We start from the raw sequence: 17463 nt of genomic DNA, 5'->3' as shown, positions 1-17463 counted from the left end.
ATATGAAGGTACTTCCAGTGTTTGACCAGCTGAGATTGAAATGCCATTAAATCCCATTAACTTCTGTTTTGTGTCACTTTGGACCAGACTGTTTTGTCGTATAGTTTTGGTATTAGAAATTATGAATCTGTGGATCATGAAGTGCTGCTGCCTGTTTTATAGGAATGGAAATGAACATATATCTTCAGTATTTGCAGTCTCCATGAATTTTAAAAATTCCTTCCATTAGGAATTCCCAAATATAATTAGATGAAACTATTTATAATCCCAGCTATTACTTTCATGCCAGTGGGTACCTTTCCAATAAATTGTTTGTTTTAGCACAATTGGTTTCAGGGGTCTAGAGGACAATGTGAAATACAGAAAACAATGCAAATGTAATTGTATTGCAGCAGACGAGAAGAATTCAGAAGTCTTCTTTCTGTATTTTGGTTAACTCCTTCTTTAGTAGTTATTGAACTGGTTGATTTATCAGTTGAAATGGATTCTTTTCCCTCAGTATTAATGCAACTTAAGGATTAGAGAAAGAGAAACTCAGATTTCATATTCAGAAGTTCAATCACTGGATTTCTTTGCAAACAAAAGACATGGTTATAATACTTTCCTTGGCTACGTCTAAAGGTCAAAATTAGCAAGCCTTTAAAGAAGAACTGCAGAACCATACAGCAGAGCCTTTGTAGTAATCACAAGTGAAAGACAGTGCTGGATCAGTGGATATCATAGAGAATCCAATTTATAGTTACAGCTTGGTATCTATGACGGCAGCAGTGCAGTTCGCATGAGATTGAAATTGGGGCAAGAATGCAAAGAGCCAGAAGGTCAGTAAGGAAATAAAGAATTGTGGCTTGGGGCCAGCAGCCAAATCCTCTTGTAAAGGCGGCCCTTAACCACATTTTCACTATTATGACAACTGTGAAACTCAAGTTTGTTTTGTTGTTGTTGGGATCTTGGCTTTGGTTTGCAACCGTGTGGGTTCAACCAAATAATAATTTTCAATGACTCTTTTGTGTTGTTTTTTTTTTTTTTTGTGTGTGTGTGTGTGTGTTTAGCTGGAAGTCTCAAGATAAGAAGTTGGTTTTAATTTCCAGATCTCTGATGAGCAGTGACGTCATCTCTCATTTTTCATAGAAACTGTCTGCAGCCTTTTGAGGCATGGACTGCTGGTGTAAGGGAAGGCATCTGCCACAAAACATAGGTCCTTGCCATGACTGCGTTCAAACTCTGATGTAAGCTCCCTGCATTTCACACACTGATGTTTTTTTTCTCTCTCTCTTTCAGGGTCTTTATGTCTTTGTTGTGTATTTTATCCTGCACAACCAACTCTGCTGTCCTGTGAAAGCAAGTTATACTGTAGACATGAATGGGCATACAACTCCGGGATCGGCCTTTTTCACACATGGCAGTGGTCTGCCAGCGGCAGGTGGAGAGATCAGCAAGTCCACTCAGAACCTCATCAGTGCTATGGAAGAGGTAACAGTTCTTCAGTCATTACCTTGTGTATTGAAAATGTCCCTGGAGATTTAAGTTGCAGTACTGAAGTGTGGTATACAGGAATGAGATGCTAATTATTATAGGTTGGCTTTGGAAAGGGGGAGATTAATTTTTTTTTTTACCATAAAAATTGTTACCTTTAGCCATGGTGGTATTCTTGGGACTTACAATTTCCTGGTAACACCCCATATAGAGAATTTCCCCTTTCCTACTTGAGTCTTGGGTTTGTTATAGAGGCTGGTTAAAGTGCTGTCAAAAGTAGATCAGGAGAAATCAAAATATCAAGTTAATTCTTTCAGCTTACTATGGGCCTTAGATTTAATTTTCCAAACTCATGTTGTGTAAAATTTCTGGAAGTTTTAATAGAATAGAATAAAATTAGAATCCATGAGAGTGGAATGGAAAAGAAAAAGGGAAAAGAAGAGAAAAAGAGAAAAGAAAGGAAAAGAAAGGAAAAAAAAAGAAAAAGAAAAAGAAAAAGAAAAAGAAAAAGAAAAAGAAAAAGAAAAAGAAAAAGAAAAAGAAAAAGAAAAAGAAAAAGAAAAAGAAAAAGAAAAAGAAAAAGAAAAAGAAAAAGAAAAAGAAAAAAAAAAGAAAAAGAAAAAGAAAAAGAAAAAGAAAAAGGAAAAGAAAAAGAAAAAAGGAAAAGAAAAAGAAAAAAAAGGAAAAGAAAAAGGAAAAGAAAAAGGAAAAGAAAAAGGAAAAGAAAAGGAAAAAGAAAAGGAAAAAGAAAGAAAAAAGAAAAGAAAAGAAAAGAAAAGAAAAGAAAAGAAAAGAAAAGAAAAGAAAAGAAAAGAAAAGAAAAGAAAAGAAAAGAAAAGAAAAGAAAAGAAAAGAAAAGAAAAGAAAAGAAAAGAAAAGAAAAGAAAGAAAAGAAAAGAAAAGAAAGAAAAGAAAAGAAAAGAAAAGAAAAGAAAAGAAAAGAAAAGAAAAGAAAAGAAAAGAAAAGAAAAGAAAAGAAAAGAAAAGAAAAGAAAAGAAAAGAAAAGAAAAGAAAAGAAAAGAAAAGAAAAGAAAAGAAAAGAAAAAGACATTTTGAGGGAGATGATTTTCAGTCTCTTTGTTGCTGGAAGTGGGATGCTGCTAGTATCACTCTTCACTACCTGTAGTAAACCAAGGTGACTTTTGCTGCTATGTACATGTGCATGTTGATAGAGCTAGTTGACAGTTTTCCAGATAAACAGTTTTTCCAGGGAAAACATCAATTTAATGGAATTGAAATATTTCAAGGGAACAAGCCAGTTCTAGCACTAACTTTTTGGGAAACCAAGCTGCTCACCTGGCAGCTGTTTTGCCAGTTTCTCTACCTGCTTGACGGTAGGTTAGTCTGGATTTTAAAGCTCCTCAACTGCCTCCTGGAAGACCACTAAATCTCTTCAGCATCCCACTTAAGGTTGGCTCCTGACTCCCCATTTCAGTGGAAAACATAGCTTCGCAGCTCTACTTGTCAAGCTTTTATGTTCCCGAGCTCCTAAACAGTGGATGAGCAATAACCCAGGAAAATATATTTTGATTGTCCTAAAATATACTTTTTTAGAGTTCTGTATTTTGGCTTTTCATCATATTTAAGAATGAGATAGATTTTTCAAAACCTCTTTTCTCATGAACTGAAATTCTGGTTTTTTTTGTGAACCTTCAAAGGCAGGCAAATTACTTTAAAATATTGCATTGGTAAACATGGGAAGCAGTGGGTTGCCGGCTGTAGATCATATAATGGAAAGCAATGATGATCAGTGGCTATAGAAGGGAGAAGCAGGGTCCAGCAGAGGAAGAGGCAGTGGTCAGAGAGGAGGGAGCTGGAACCTTTCAGTGCTTTAATTTAAAGTTCTCTATAGCAGGGGCCAGTGTTCAGAAATAGCAATAGTTTTTCAACTTTTTGAGGTAGCTAGGATAGGCATAATAAATACAAGGTTGAATGACTTGTAATTGAGTTACACACACACACATATATACATTTTGTTTTGGTTTGGTTTTTTTTAAAAAAAAGGCTACCTGGTTCACTATAGAAGTGACAGAATAGCTAATTCCAAAATTTCTTGGTCTTAAGTTCATCTCTGGTCATAGTTTCCAGTTTCTGTACTGTAGTTTTGCTGATTACTGCATTTCTGTGTCTTCTTAAACTTTTCAGGTGCCTGCAGACTGGGAGAGGGCATCCTTGCAGCCTGGTAGTCAAGCTAGTGCTGCCTTTAAGCAAAGTCCACAAAACGGAAATGTTTTCCACCCTTCTGGAGGATTTAGTACCAGCTCATTGGTTGCTGATGAGGAATCACAGGAGTTTGATGACCTAATATTTGCTTTAAAGACTGGTGAGTGACTCTTCTCCTTGTTCCTCAAAAGATGTTATGTTGTTCTTCACCCTAGTGGTGTCACCATTCTATGAGATCCAGTTAACGAGATCCATTAATATAATCTGATTGCCAGTGGAAAATTGCCATCTGAAGTAAAATTGTTTTGTCTTGGATGATTATTGCATGAAAAATATTGTGCAGCCTATCTAAAACAATGGACAAAGAGTCTGCAAAAATATCTTTTGAGTCATGATGATAAGCAGACCTGCAGAAAGTAACAACAGATTCGAGGCTCAGACATCTTTCACAAGTGCTTAAACTTGCTGCCTGTAGACATGGACTGTCTTATCTTCTTTCCCTTTCTTTTTCAAACTGATATATAGAGTATATACAATGCCTATCTTTATTTTAGATATATTTATATGTGAGAAAGTACATAACTTCATAAATATTGATTCTCCCAATAAATGTAAGACAAAATATTTATATAAACCACATTTGGACCGAAAAATGGTGTACACTGAAAAGATAAACTAGATGGACTTCTGCCCAAACAGAAGAGCCAGCTGATGGGCTCCAACGCTGCTGGAGGACAGAAGCGGGGGAGGCCACTCTAGGTGTCCACGCTCAAACTACACCAGCAAGAGAAAACATTTGTAATCAGATTCCCCTCAAGAACCTTAGAGTTCAAGTCTTCAAAATCCCAGGCTTTGCCCTCAGTTATGTACTGTGTTTCTGCCTTTTCACCCACTCCACCAATGAAACTGCAGGTTATTCAAATGATGATATAAATAGATAGCCAGACGTGGCCACAGGCAGAAGAAATTAAGAGAAACCTGATTCAAAGATAGGTCAACATGGGAATGTCTGATAAAATAACTGACCAACCACAAAGACATAGTAGCAGCACCTGATACGACCTGGCAGGTGCTAACCCAAGCCCGCCTCTAGGCAGCCAGGTGAAATACGAATGGACTAGCTTGGCAGTAGGAGGTCACCTGCATGGTCTTTGGGGATAGTGTTGAGCCTTGCAAGAGACAACACCGAGGTACTGGTGACATCAGCAGGTTAAGTGCTCTGGCACCGATCATTTCAGGAGTTTCTTCCCTTCAGTCACACCAAGGAAAACAGCCAAACTGGTTGGAAGACTGGGAATGCTGCTAATGAAGGAGAATTATTCAGTATATTCATAATACTTTATCTCCTAAGCCAATTTCCATTGCAGAAAACTATTCTAATTATGAAGGTAATTGGATGATTAATAAGTGGCCTAGCGCTAAGAAATACAAATTTTTATGAAGGTTGTCACAAAATCTGTGTTGTATCTATTAATCTTCCCGGACATTTTGCAGACTACTTCTACTTCGTTACATAGTTAAAAGATTTTGGGCAAGACTTTCAAATCTAGGTGCATAATCTTACAGTTGCAAACCTTTTTTTTTTTTTTTTTTTTGAGTATCTAAGAAGGTAGCTTTTACTTTTTTACTTTTTTCCTGAATATTTTGAAAGAAACCAACTAATTCACAGATAGTTAATAAGATATGAAGCCATTCACACGTAACACTCCCACCATCTCACACAGTGCTTACTGTTTAAGCATCTCGGTTGACATCAGTTGGCCTATTTTCTGCAGTAAACTCTACGCACTGTGGAAGACTGACTCTTAAATCATGAAAAACAATCTAGGCAACAGCAGTAGTTAAAACTCATGGTTAATAAAATTCACCACAACTTTAGCATTTAATAATTTTTTTAATAAATCTTCAAGCTTCATCCTTAGTTAATTTGTTTTCAGTCCTTCTAAAAGGAAGTAGGTCTAGAACCAGCTTTTGACTATTTTGCATAAATTTTATTGTTGTAATCTTTATTAATATTTTATTATATTTGTTCTTATGAGTCTTTTGTATTAAAGTGCTTTGAAGCAGAGACCTCAGGGCACAGCTGGAGAAAACTATTTTCATTTGCATTACAGAATCTAGTGGTACCTGACCATTTTACCTCAGTGCTTATTGATGTGCCCAAACTGTGTCCCCAGCAACATTATAGGGACAAAAAATATGATTTCTAAGCCAAACTAGTTGCCTCATCTGGTTCCAGCCCCACATACAACATTTGAGCAAGCCAAACTGAAGCGGCAGTGTTGAGGTTAGAGTAGTTTTAACCACGAAAAGTAAATGTTTATCAGCTATTGCCTAAATACAAGCTGTAGCTCAACATATACTTTAAACCCCAAAACGTGAGCTTTTCTGTATCTAAAAATTGTTTCTGTTTTATTATTTTCATCCAGACCTGCTCTCCAGTCCAGTTCAGTGCATGGCCAAGGAGCCAAGGTGCTCCTGATGGCACGAGGGAGGGAGCCGTGTGGAAGCTATTAAAAAGGGAGATGAGGTGGTGGAAAGTGGGATTTCTTCTCTGTTTGGCAGCACAGGCTGATGCTGCTAAAGTATTCACTAGCTGTGGTCTGACAGGGATTTTACTATACAGTTAATCCAGCAGGCACTGAAAGGAGCCTGTCTCCTGATCCCTCCTGGCAGCACTTTTCTTCTTTCTCTCTTGCATCGTTGCTCGTACTCACGTGAAACCGCAACAACTCAGGTTGGAGACTTCTCTCTTCCTCTTCATCTCCTTCCTCTGCCCCTTGCCACTCCACACCAGTTTGATGCCCTCTGAGCACCAGTCCCTGAAGGGAAGCTGCTAAAAGTATACTTGAAATTGCTAATGTACAGGGACCTGTAAAATAAGACATGGAGTTTTAATGTCAGACATCACTTATGTTTTACTAGCTTTTATTTTTTCCTGTATTTTACTGTCATGTATATAATTTCATTTATACTTTTTCCTAACTACCCTCTGTAGTCGTTACCCAGTTACCCACTTATAAGATGTTTTAAAACCTTTAACTCCTTGCCTAGTAAAGGTAAGACAGACCTTGGACAGCCTGAAAAAAAAAACCTCCCTAAGTACATCCCTAATAGCAGGAACCTAAAGAAACAAGGGCCTAAGAAGACGCCAGTGTCAAGAGAAGTGCTGAGAGCTGGAACAAAGAGGAGCTGAAGGTCGGATGAAGTAACTCTCTGACCAGATATGGACACCAGAAACCTAAAGTTCAGTAAGGGACAGTGTGAGAAAGGCTGTGTGGACCCCTAAGGAGGGGAGAAGACCCTCACTCTATTTTTACTACGCATGCTCAGACGATGTAAATGAATTCTAAGAACCATTAGCATAAGACTGCCTTTTCTAAGCAATCTGATGCATATGTATGCTTTTTGTCTGTATTAGTCAGAGAGTTTTGTTAGTAAGTGTGGCACTTGTGGTGGAGCGATCCCCAGTGCTGCCCAGCAAAAAAGAATCCCTGCTGAACAGTTGTACTCAATCCTGACTGTTGAGTGAAGATCTTTGTTTCATCCCAGCTCCAAGGAAGCAGTGGTCATCAGCAACCGGAAGACCAGCACCCCTTCTCTAAATAGGCTAAAATGTATGGGCAGCTGAGATGCCTTTTTGCTGCCTTGCTCTTGACTGTCATTTGCTCTAAGTAGTGCTTCTCAAACCTTTTTAGACCAGGCTTTATTTCAGCAGGCTGATAATTCCTCATCTCAAACAGACAAGCCCCTGGCAGAGCAGGAAAAAGGTGCTTTACACCACATTAGCTGTTTTTATCACTCCTAAACTGGGGGGTGTGGCTTTTGGATATGGGGGAAGAACAGAAATTCTTGCTCTGCTGTTGCTTGAGCTTTACCTCTGATAAGCAGAAACAGAAACCTCCATTATCTGTCATTCCCTAAAACTGTCAATCTATAACCAAACTCAGCTTTAGCTGTGCTAAAATATTAGCTCCCACTCTGAAGGCTGGCTGAGGATCAACACTGATTAGCAGAGGAATATGCAAAAATGCCTTTATGCCTCTTTGCACTTCATCTGTCCTTTCTGCTTATGTAGTTTGGAGCTGTCTGAAGGTTACTTTAATTTATGCTCGCTGTCTGTAGCCGCAAGGTTTAATCTGGCAGCCAGGATCAGTGAGAATGAGGGTATAATCACAGCAAAGCTAAAATCTCATTCCTGTCCCCCTGCTCCACCTTTGCACTGCAGCTGGCTACTCTCAGCCGTAGAAATGAAGGATGACTGGTGAAGGTTAGAAAAAATCAAACCCATCTCCCCTCCTAGCACAACTTTATTCTTTAACTTGCAACTGTTTAGTAATTCGCAGTTTGCAGCCCAGCTCCACAAATAGATGCGTTGGCACACTTGGTCTTATTGCTAAAGAAATGTGTCGTAGAACTGTACACTTAGCCCTTGGTTCTGTAATCATTAATGCTGGGCCTAATTACAGATTAACCTGAAATACGGACTGGGTCAGATGAAGGCATACAACTGCATTTCTAGTGTGTACTGTTTCTTAGCCAGCTTTTATGCTGGCTTCATGCAACCTTTGCATCACGTGGCCGTAGAATTTTTTGTTTGCTGCAAGAAACCCAAAAGCTGGACTTCTTACATCATAAAGCCATGGCCTCTGAATGCCTTATCAATGAATTCCTCCTTTCCATTGGATATGTTCATGTCCATACAGAAGTACATAGTTAGGATTTACTACCCTCACTATATCACCTCATTTCTTATACTGTGGGAATCTCTTGACCAGCCAACTCCAAGGCAGTTAATATGAAGGAAATTATAGAACAATTATGGTAGGAAAAAATAATCAGTAAGTCCTGCTTACTGATATGTGCTAAACCGTCCTTTTTTTTTTAATGTTTATGAATATTTTACTGTATTTCATTTATGGCGTTTATAATGAATCAAAGGCTTAGCTTCTACTGAGAAGGACAATTATTTACTAATTAGTTTTTGTTAATTGCACTAATGAACTTTAAAGGTGCTGTCATTTTGGACTAGATCTCATTTTTTCTCTCATTTCTTGTTTAAGGTTTATATTGATAGTTCAATAAGACTGTTGCCCTCCAGATTTTTAGAGTTGTATGTTACTGTCATTGGAGCTAAAGCCCAATATAGCAGAATTCCCTAAGGACTTCTACTCTGGTTAGGGCTGGGGAGTTAAAAAGGGAGACAACAGAATAAAAGTAGATGGAATCTGTCTCAAAGCAGCAAGCTGTCCATCTGCTTTACTCTAAATACCTTAAGTGCACGATAGCCTCACTGACCTCTGAGCTTCCATCCATATTCCCATCTCCTGCAAATTCTCTTGTCCTCCCCCTTCTGTGATGCACAAAACTGAACTAATTCATTCCTTTGGGTGAGATGTGAATGCAAAACACAGCAGAGCCTTTGAGAGAGGCCCAAACCCCTCCAGTGCTGACTGGTGACCCACCCCCGTAAGAAGTTGTTTACAAAGATATTTATAGGTTAAAGCTGAGAATTCCAGCCTAGCACATAGCACTTTCCAAATATATACTGGACAGTATCAGTGGAGGATATTGCTACATCCACATCTCAGTGTATTTTTGTTCTTAATAGAGCATATGTGGTAAATCCTGAATAAATATTCTACATGGAGAATACCTGTATAAGTTAACATCCTCCACCCCCCACCCCAATGCAGCTATTACAATAATGATGTTATCTAAACAGCTCATAGTTTTCATTCTAATACATGTGGGGTTCCAAAGTCTTGGTGTTACCACTGTAGGTGCCTGGTTTAAGAATTAAGCATCTTACGGTGGACATCCTGAACCAGACATTTGACATTTCAGATTCTGAAAGGTGTTCGGTGCAACATCCTGGAGACTGTCTGTCACAGGGCAGATAAACTGTAGACAGTGGCAAAGTGCCAGATTTGTGCCCTGCCTTATCAGCCTACATAATTTCTGTTTTGAAGGGCTCACTTCACAGAAGAAAAGGAAGGAAGGGTAGCCAGTTTGCATATTCATTCAACTTCTCATTTGTGATTGTTCACAAATATACTATCTGTTTGCTGTTGAACGTGACTGCATAATAACCAGGAAGCATTTTTAGTCCAATCTGAACTTTATTCATAAAAGCATCGATGTCTGTTGGTGTCATTTCTGTAAAGTCAAAACACTGAAGGAGGATTTAAAGTAGGTTCGTGTAGCTTATTCATTTCTATCTAATATATCTTGATTCAGAAGGCAAGATGGAAGTGCTTACAAAATCAAAAGTCTCCCCAGAGATACGAGTACAGCAATTACAAAACAAACTCTGTCACCCTTAAAATGTCTTAGTGAAAGTTTGAGATCTGTCTGCACAAGCAGATGACACCAGCTGGTGTTCAAGGGCGTGTAGGAGCGCAGTGCTGAGATCCTTAACCAGTAGATGTCGCTGGAGGGATCTCGCTGGGTTTGCAAAGCGAAAAGTGACTTTTCAGTTTCTAGCTAGTCCTTTGATAAGAAAGGAAAGGAAGAAAAGCCTCATTTTCCAGCGTCTTTTTCTTAAAATAATTCCTTCACAACTTAGGGAAAAGTAATACTCCCCACTATGTACCTACTATCCAACTCCAGCATCTCTAGGGGAGTACATGCTTTTTTTGGGATCTGATTGAGTTTAAATTCTGCTCTAATCTGAGAACAAGCCGGACCTATGAACTCTGTGAAACTCCATCGTGTAAACAGTCGTACCCTTCCCAGTCTGCCGACTGTTTGGTAAACTGGTATCCTGGTTACATTTCAGCTCTCATTCCTAAAAAGGATCAGCTCTTACATAGTTTGTCTTTGCATCAGCAGCAGAGAAAGGCCCTTGTAAACCCAAAGTAGCCTACTTCAGTCTCTGGTTTACCAGGACATCTGCTTCCTGATAAGAACCTCCATAACAAAAAAAAAAAAATCTCCTCTGACTTTGCACAAAGCATGTGCAAAACATGCACATATATGACATTTAAGAATGTAGTGTAATATCATATTAGACTGGTATCTGATCTTTTTGTAGTGGCCAGCACCAGATTCTTTAAGAAACCCCATACTGAATAATTACAGTATAGCCACCAGTAAGACAAATACCTTTCTAACCCCAACAGTCAGTGTTCACCTTAAAACCTGAACCTGGGGTGATCATATTTATATCATATAATTTTAAATGTTTTCAAAATGTGTTTTTTCCCTTTTTGAAATTTGTACCCTCTTCAGCCTGAATAAATGTTTTGAGTGAATTCCACTGTTAATGATGCTACATAAGAAATATTGTTTGTTTCTCTGTTCAAAGTATTTTATTTACTTCAAGGTTATTACCTTGTTCTTCCATCCCCAAATGGTAAATGCAGAAGTCTGATTTATCTTCTTTATTACACTCATGTTTCCTTTCTAAAACAGTTTTAGAGAAGATGAGACAAAAGCCCAAATAACTTAATTATTCAGTTGCTGTTTTTACCAGGACTTTCAAGCACCTTTTAGTTATTAGGACTGCAATTCAATGAAAAGGTTAAATATGCATATAAATTTAAATCCGTAAGTACTGCTTAATCATCTTCAGTACACTTATAAACAAGTATTTTAATGATTCAGAGCCTAATCTTCTTGTCTTTATTATTGTATCTCAGTACGTTGATGGATTTTTACTCTTGTGATACTCTGACAGTAATTACTGGCCTCTCAACAGCTTGGGTCATATACAGACCCAAGAACAAGACTCATCTAGCAGATGTCAATGAATGCATGTTCACTCTGCAACCCAAACACCAAAACCAGGTGTAAGAAGGATCACGGTGCAGAAATACCCACTTTCCACCTGGATGCAGTAAGGCTGGGTTCATGCAGCGCTGCACCCAAGTTTGGTCCCTACCAGGACTTCTTCTAGAGCTCTGCAGGAAAGCCTGCCTAGTCCTGCAGATATTAGGATATTCGCTGAACCAAGCTGCATATTCAAGACTGCAGCTGACTTCCCACAACAAAAGAGCATCCCACCACTGCCCCCTTTTCCGTACTTCTCTACTTCTTCAGGTTGACATAGCACTTGGGGATATGGTGTAGTTGAGAACTGTCAATGTTAGGTTAATGGTTGGACTGGATGATCTTCAAGGTCTTTTCCAACTGAGATGATTCTGGGATTTTGTGATACTTGGGGGGGGTGGTGGTGGAAGGAAGGGGGCTATGGAAAAACTCGGTAAAAGTGGAACAATAGGGGGCATAGAAAATGATGAGGTAACTCCAAAAAGTAAATGACCCTTGTCTTGTATTTTGCCGAACAAGCCGAAGCCTGGAATGTCAGCTGAGGCAGAAATAAGAGATGCACTGTACGGCTGATAGAAAGTCCTGGAAACATTTTTTAGTATGAAAATGCAAATCACTGACTCTCCCAGCATACCCTGTTTAGGGCTTTATGAGCCCAATGTCATTCCTTTGCCTCTCCCTTGAACTGTGTGTAGTTACAGATCTACTTCTGCCCAAAATAAATAACTTCCCTAGTTATTCGTAAATGACATCACTGTAGGACCATGCCTGAAATTAGTCTGTCTTGAGATCACCATGCCTAATTTACAGTGATGTACAGTTCTCAACAAATTTAAAGCCTGCATGACCTAAAGCCTAGCAAGACCCATGTATTTGTTAGAATTCTCTCTACAACTCAAAGGGAGGAGCTGAAAACTCACTGAAATTTATAGTTACAACTGATATTCTATGAAGAAGTGGTCTGAAAAAATACGTATTTCATAAGAACTAATGGAGGATTATGTATCTTCACACTAATCAATTCAAACCTCCCCCACAAAAAAAACCCAACCCCCCAAAAAACAACAAGGAAGGAACAAGCTAGTAGAACTCCTGTGACAAAAGGATGGAGAAGGTGGCCTCCTGAGATCTCTTCAGACATGTTTTCAAAGTTTCCATGGGCCTAAGTCTAGTATTCTCTAGCAGTAGAAGAAAAACACAATATACCAGCTTGTGCCAAATGTGGGTTTAAAGAATATTTAGTCAGCATCTTTTCTTATGTTGAAATTACAATCCTATTAAAACAGCTGGAATTATAGTTTAACAGGGAAATTGTATCATTAAAAATCAATTCTTCATGAAGAAGTCCTTGGAAATACCAGGCTATAACAGCCAGACCATGAACTCAGACTAAGCCAGGCCTTGATTTATGCTCTTGTGATTTCAAGACAACCTATGAATAGCTATTGTACCATTTACTGAGACAAATAAAGTGACTGACAGTGGAATTCTGAAAAAGCATGTCTGCATGGTACAAAACTACATCAGATAATGTTATAATCTGTGGATTCAGATTGTAGACTAGTAAAAGGAAACTTGCCACATCGTTGTGGGGTAAGGAAGCATTTCAATAATCAGAATAAAGCAGAGCAGGACACCATATCACCCTTTCTGTGTTGGGATTTCATTCTCACCGATTCTTTTGTTTGTTTTTTTGCTGTTTCAGGTGCAGGTCTCAGCGTCAGCGATAATGAATCTTGTCATGGCAGCCAGGATGGTGGCAGCATGGCTAACTCCCAAATTGTAGAGCTTAGAAGAATACCCATAGCAGACACTCACCTCTAACTCCACAGTTTGGTTGTTTTTTTGTTCTTTTTGTTGTTTTTTTTTTTTTTTTAATTCAAGCCTCAGTATTTTTATATTTGTACTTCCTTTTGCACTAAAACACTATATGAAACTGTGTAGTAGAATGCTGTGAGCTTTACTGAACGTTTAACAAGGAATGTTTGCTTGAGGTTTTGTATATCAGAAAATAAACTGTAAATTTTTTACAGTGGCTGAGCATCAATAGATACCATGGAAATCAGCCTAGATTTGTATCTTGTAGCTAGATGACATATTTCACAATCTGTAGCTTTTTTAATTAACCTGTATGTGTAACACTGATTAATAAAAATGATAGAGTCCGTTTGATACAAACAAGTCTGTTATTTCTGCTCACTGCTTATGGAGCTGGAAGATGATGCAGACATCCTGTTGGACAGGAAAGCTTTTTAATTACGCTGTTGTTCTAAATTCCCTAAACTGTACTCTTCTCACTGGTTTTTGGGTACCCAAATCTGTGACCTTTACAAATTCACATATAGACACCGTCTTGAGCCAGAAAGCTTGAAATGTAAATCGTGTCATGATAAAATAGGCAATGATCTGAAACAGACAGAGGGGAGGGGAGATGAAGGACAAGAGCAAAGCCACTGACAGCTGCATGCTGTTGACTGCATTACCTTGCTGAGTTCATAATATTAAACTCTCTTCTCACAGTCAGAAATAAGAGGGAATTCAAAAGAGTTGAATTTTCTGTTAATATCAGTGGGTGCTACACGATACCCCAGTTCTGAGTGAAGGGTTTAAGTATTGCATTACAAACTGAGCTAGATCAGTAATCTGGGGTCATAAATGATCAAGAAACGTTCCTCCCTTGGTAAAAAAAAAAAAAAATAGAGGAAGTATTTCAGAACTGAGAGGGGGAGGCAGGCTGATCTTGTAGGAATCATTAACTCTGCTTCTGCACAGACACTCTGGAAGAAAAACACATTAAAGTATGAGTGCAAGGGAATTTTCCTCTGAACATTTCTGAGCCTAGCACAGAAGTATAGTAAATGAGAATGCAAGCCTTTCATACCTTCTTCAGGAACTTGCCTAAAGGCTTAATGCTGGGAAAGCTCTGAGCAACAACCTCTCCCTTCAAAAGAAAACTTTTCTTATGGAAATCTTTCCGTGAAATTTGCTATAGTGATGCACAGATTTTACTGTATCTAATTACTTGTTGAGCTGAAAAGAAAACCAAACAAACCCCATTTCTGTGTCCCAGTTCTGTAATATCTGGTAGGACTGCACAGCTTACGCTTATCAGTCATATCCAAAGCAGATGTAATCTTTAAGGTCTAATGCAAAACCATTCACAGACAGGGGAAATTACTTCTAGTCAGCAAAGCCCTTAAACAAGTGCTTTTTAAGTACACATTTGAATTGATGGGAAATGAGTGTATGTATATTTTATTAGTACATGTTCAGCAGCATCGAGTCTTAAATTTCTGACTCCCAGGAATTCTGTTGACTCTGTTTATGCTGGTCACAATATGCAGCAAACAGGGCCGAGTCTTTGTGGTCAATGGCAAAACTTACTGAGGGTGGAGGGAGAAATGAGCCTTGTTTCACTGTGGGCAATATACAGAAGCACAGGGCAGTCAGGGAGACCCACACCCCTGTGCAGAAAGGGCAGGCAATTAAAATTGGGTGCAGTGCATCCATAGTAGGCAACTTTATACAAGAGTGAACCATCTAAGCATGCTTTATAAATCCCTTTTCTGCCCATACCTACACTTGCTGGAAAGGGATTTTCTGGGCACTTGAATGAACTGCAAGTATCATCGAAATAAGTCTCTCAGTCAGGGGTTAAAATTAGTTTTGGACACTTTGCAATACAGTACTTTTTTATTTTCTACACAGGAAACCTGGCTCTTGAAGAGTTTTTTTATTTTATTCCATTCTTCCTGAATCAACTGAGATGAGCATTGTCCATTGTTGATACTTCTCATCTACCCACTAAAGCCCTAACGTGAAGCCTGGCCCTGCAGAACGATTGCAACACTTGCTCAGTTGTGAGAGAGCCAGGGCTGTAACAGATGTTTCGTTACTCGCAGTACATGCTACTACATGCTGTGAGAAAGCTTATAAAAGAAGGATGTTTGTTTGATTTTGACTCACCACCATAAATGTTAATACTTTGTGTCACTTCAACTTGTTGCACAACTGGCCTGGTTAGGGATTTACTGTAAATGCATCAGCATTTTCAGAGCAGATCAGTAGGATGACAGCCACTGCCAGCATTTTTTGAATTTTAAATCTCTAGGTGGTGCTCACATGGTTTAAGATCATGAGATTAATTTTGTTATTGTTTTAAACCTTTTTTTTTTTTTTAAAGATAATATTATTTCTGTAGGAAATTCAGTGTTTTAATAGCATGGATCTCTCTGAGGTCCATTTTCCTGCTCGTTGAGCAGGTGAGGGCTGAAAGGGAAGCAGGGCAGCTGTGTGCTCTGACTCAGATGTGCCCAACAGCCACACCTGGGCAGGAGAACTACCTTTACGGTTGGCTTGACTTCACCTGACCAGACTGAATGCCTCCTGTGGTTCCCTGATCTCAGGCATTATATAAAATTTGGTAGAGAATATAAACATTTCTTTGTTTCTATGAGCCGAATGAATCCACGGCTAGATAGATTTCAAGACAAGTATTGCTACCACAGGGCCTGCCAAGCTAAGATGACTAACTCATTCAACCCCTTGCTTTGTTCCTGCACAGTGAAGAACACCAGGACATTTGCTGCCTTTGCTTTTTTCCCCTGTAAAAGAAGCCATCATTTCTCCACAAGAGGTCATTCTCCATGTTTTGAGGGGTAGAAGGAGCTGTGGTTAATATGGATGTAAAATTTTATAGTTCACTGTGTGAAGGAGGTGCCTTTTCCAGACAAGCTTCACCTAAAGATACTTAAATATATATGTAGATCAGATGAATGAATGAATGTGTTTCAGTTTATCACCACTCATACACCAACATAAGTAAATTCACTTTTTTTAAAAGATGTCTGAATATATTTCACATTCAAGTGCATAAGTGATGAAAAATGCTGAGTTCAACAGACATCTTTTAGGTGATGTTTTAGAGAGAGCCACTGTGGAAGATTCTGATTTCACTTTTCTTGGTACATGTCCAAAATAAGTCAATTCATGTCAGGGACCTGAACAGAAATATTCAGATTTTTTTCTTTTCTTTAGAACCTAATCGAGAGCCCCAATACATCCATGTTCTGTCTCTATCATGCAAATGCTTAGTACTCCAGTACCCTACATCCAAAGTCATCATCCTGCTGAGAACTGCTCAGTGAGAGCTTTGATCTGCAAAAGATTAAACTGTATTGAGGGCTTTACAGCAATAAAGTGCCTATGTGCTCGACATAAAATTACGTTAAATTGACTGATCATGCAGAGGTCTGACTAGAAAATTGCTTAAGTTCAGGCATATCCTGCCTTCAGACACATTTCACTATAGTTCAGCCTATACTGTGGACCTTGAGCTACTATTGTAGCTTCTGCTTCAATACAGCGCTGCTGTAAACCAGTAAGAAATCAGAATGTGTGCCCAGTTTGCTGGCAGCAGAATTTGCTCCCGTGTTACTTCTACTGGCAGTAACATGTAGTGAGAATAATAGCACATGCAAGTTCAGGTTCATCTGTTCAATTCAATATGTTATTCTCTTAATTTTCACACAAAAAAATAAAAAAGAATTTCCATTTTTCAGTTCATCGTTCAAAATCATCTTCTATACAATAAATGCATTGAAGTAATTACAGTATAATACTCTTGTATGCAATAAATACAGGGAAATAATTGTGATGTAATACTTAAGCATTACAGAATTAAATACCCTGGACTAATGATGTGCTGAAGCTAAGAAGACAGCTGTGTAAACTGGCCTAAATAGTAGCCCAAAAACCCTAAGAATAGTTTTGGTTGGTTGGTTGGGTTTTAACCAAGTCAAAGTTGTGTTCATGGTAGAGACGGCATTTTTACAAATAGACAAGATTTCGATAAAATTGTAAATGCCTTTTTCTCTGATGTTATTGCATTTCAACATTTTTTTTTGCTTTCTGTGCAAACCCAAAGACTAATGCAGTATCTCTCTGGTCCTGCCATCCTGCTCAGTAACCCCAGGAAGGTGAACGCTTTGCTCTTCCTGAAGGTGGTGGTTCTACTCACAGGATTATTTTGCCAATGGCTCATACTACAGATT

At 38.6% G+C, this 17463-nt stretch overlaps 1 protein-coding gene across 1 annotated transcript in view; it reads left to right on the top strand.

The window, feature by feature from the left end:
• Positions 1-13585, top strand: part of ADGRV1 (adhesion G protein-coupled receptor V1) — a 297357-nt gene extending 283772 nt beyond the window's left edge. Inside the window, exons 90-92 of the mRNA XM_074812785.1 lie at positions 1279-1470; positions 3620-3797; positions 13116-13585. Coding sequence (XP_074668886.1) covers positions 1279-1470; positions 3620-3797; positions 13116-13234 — 489 coding nt within the window. The 3' untranslated portion in view covers positions 13235-13585. The remainder of the gene's footprint in view (positions 1-1278; positions 1471-3619; positions 3798-13115) is intronic.
• The last annotated feature ends 3878 nt before the right edge of the window (positions 13586-17463 follow it).

The sequence above is a fragment of the Strix aluco genome, chromosome Z, assembly GCF_031877795.1.
Source record: "Strix aluco isolate bStrAlu1 chromosome Z, bStrAlu1.hap1, whole genome shotgun sequence".
NCBI lineage: Eukaryota > Metazoa > Chordata > Aves > Strigiformes > Strigidae > Strix > Strix aluco.
Note: the sequence above shows the minus strand (reverse complement) of the source record. Positions and strands in the feature narration are given on the sequence as shown.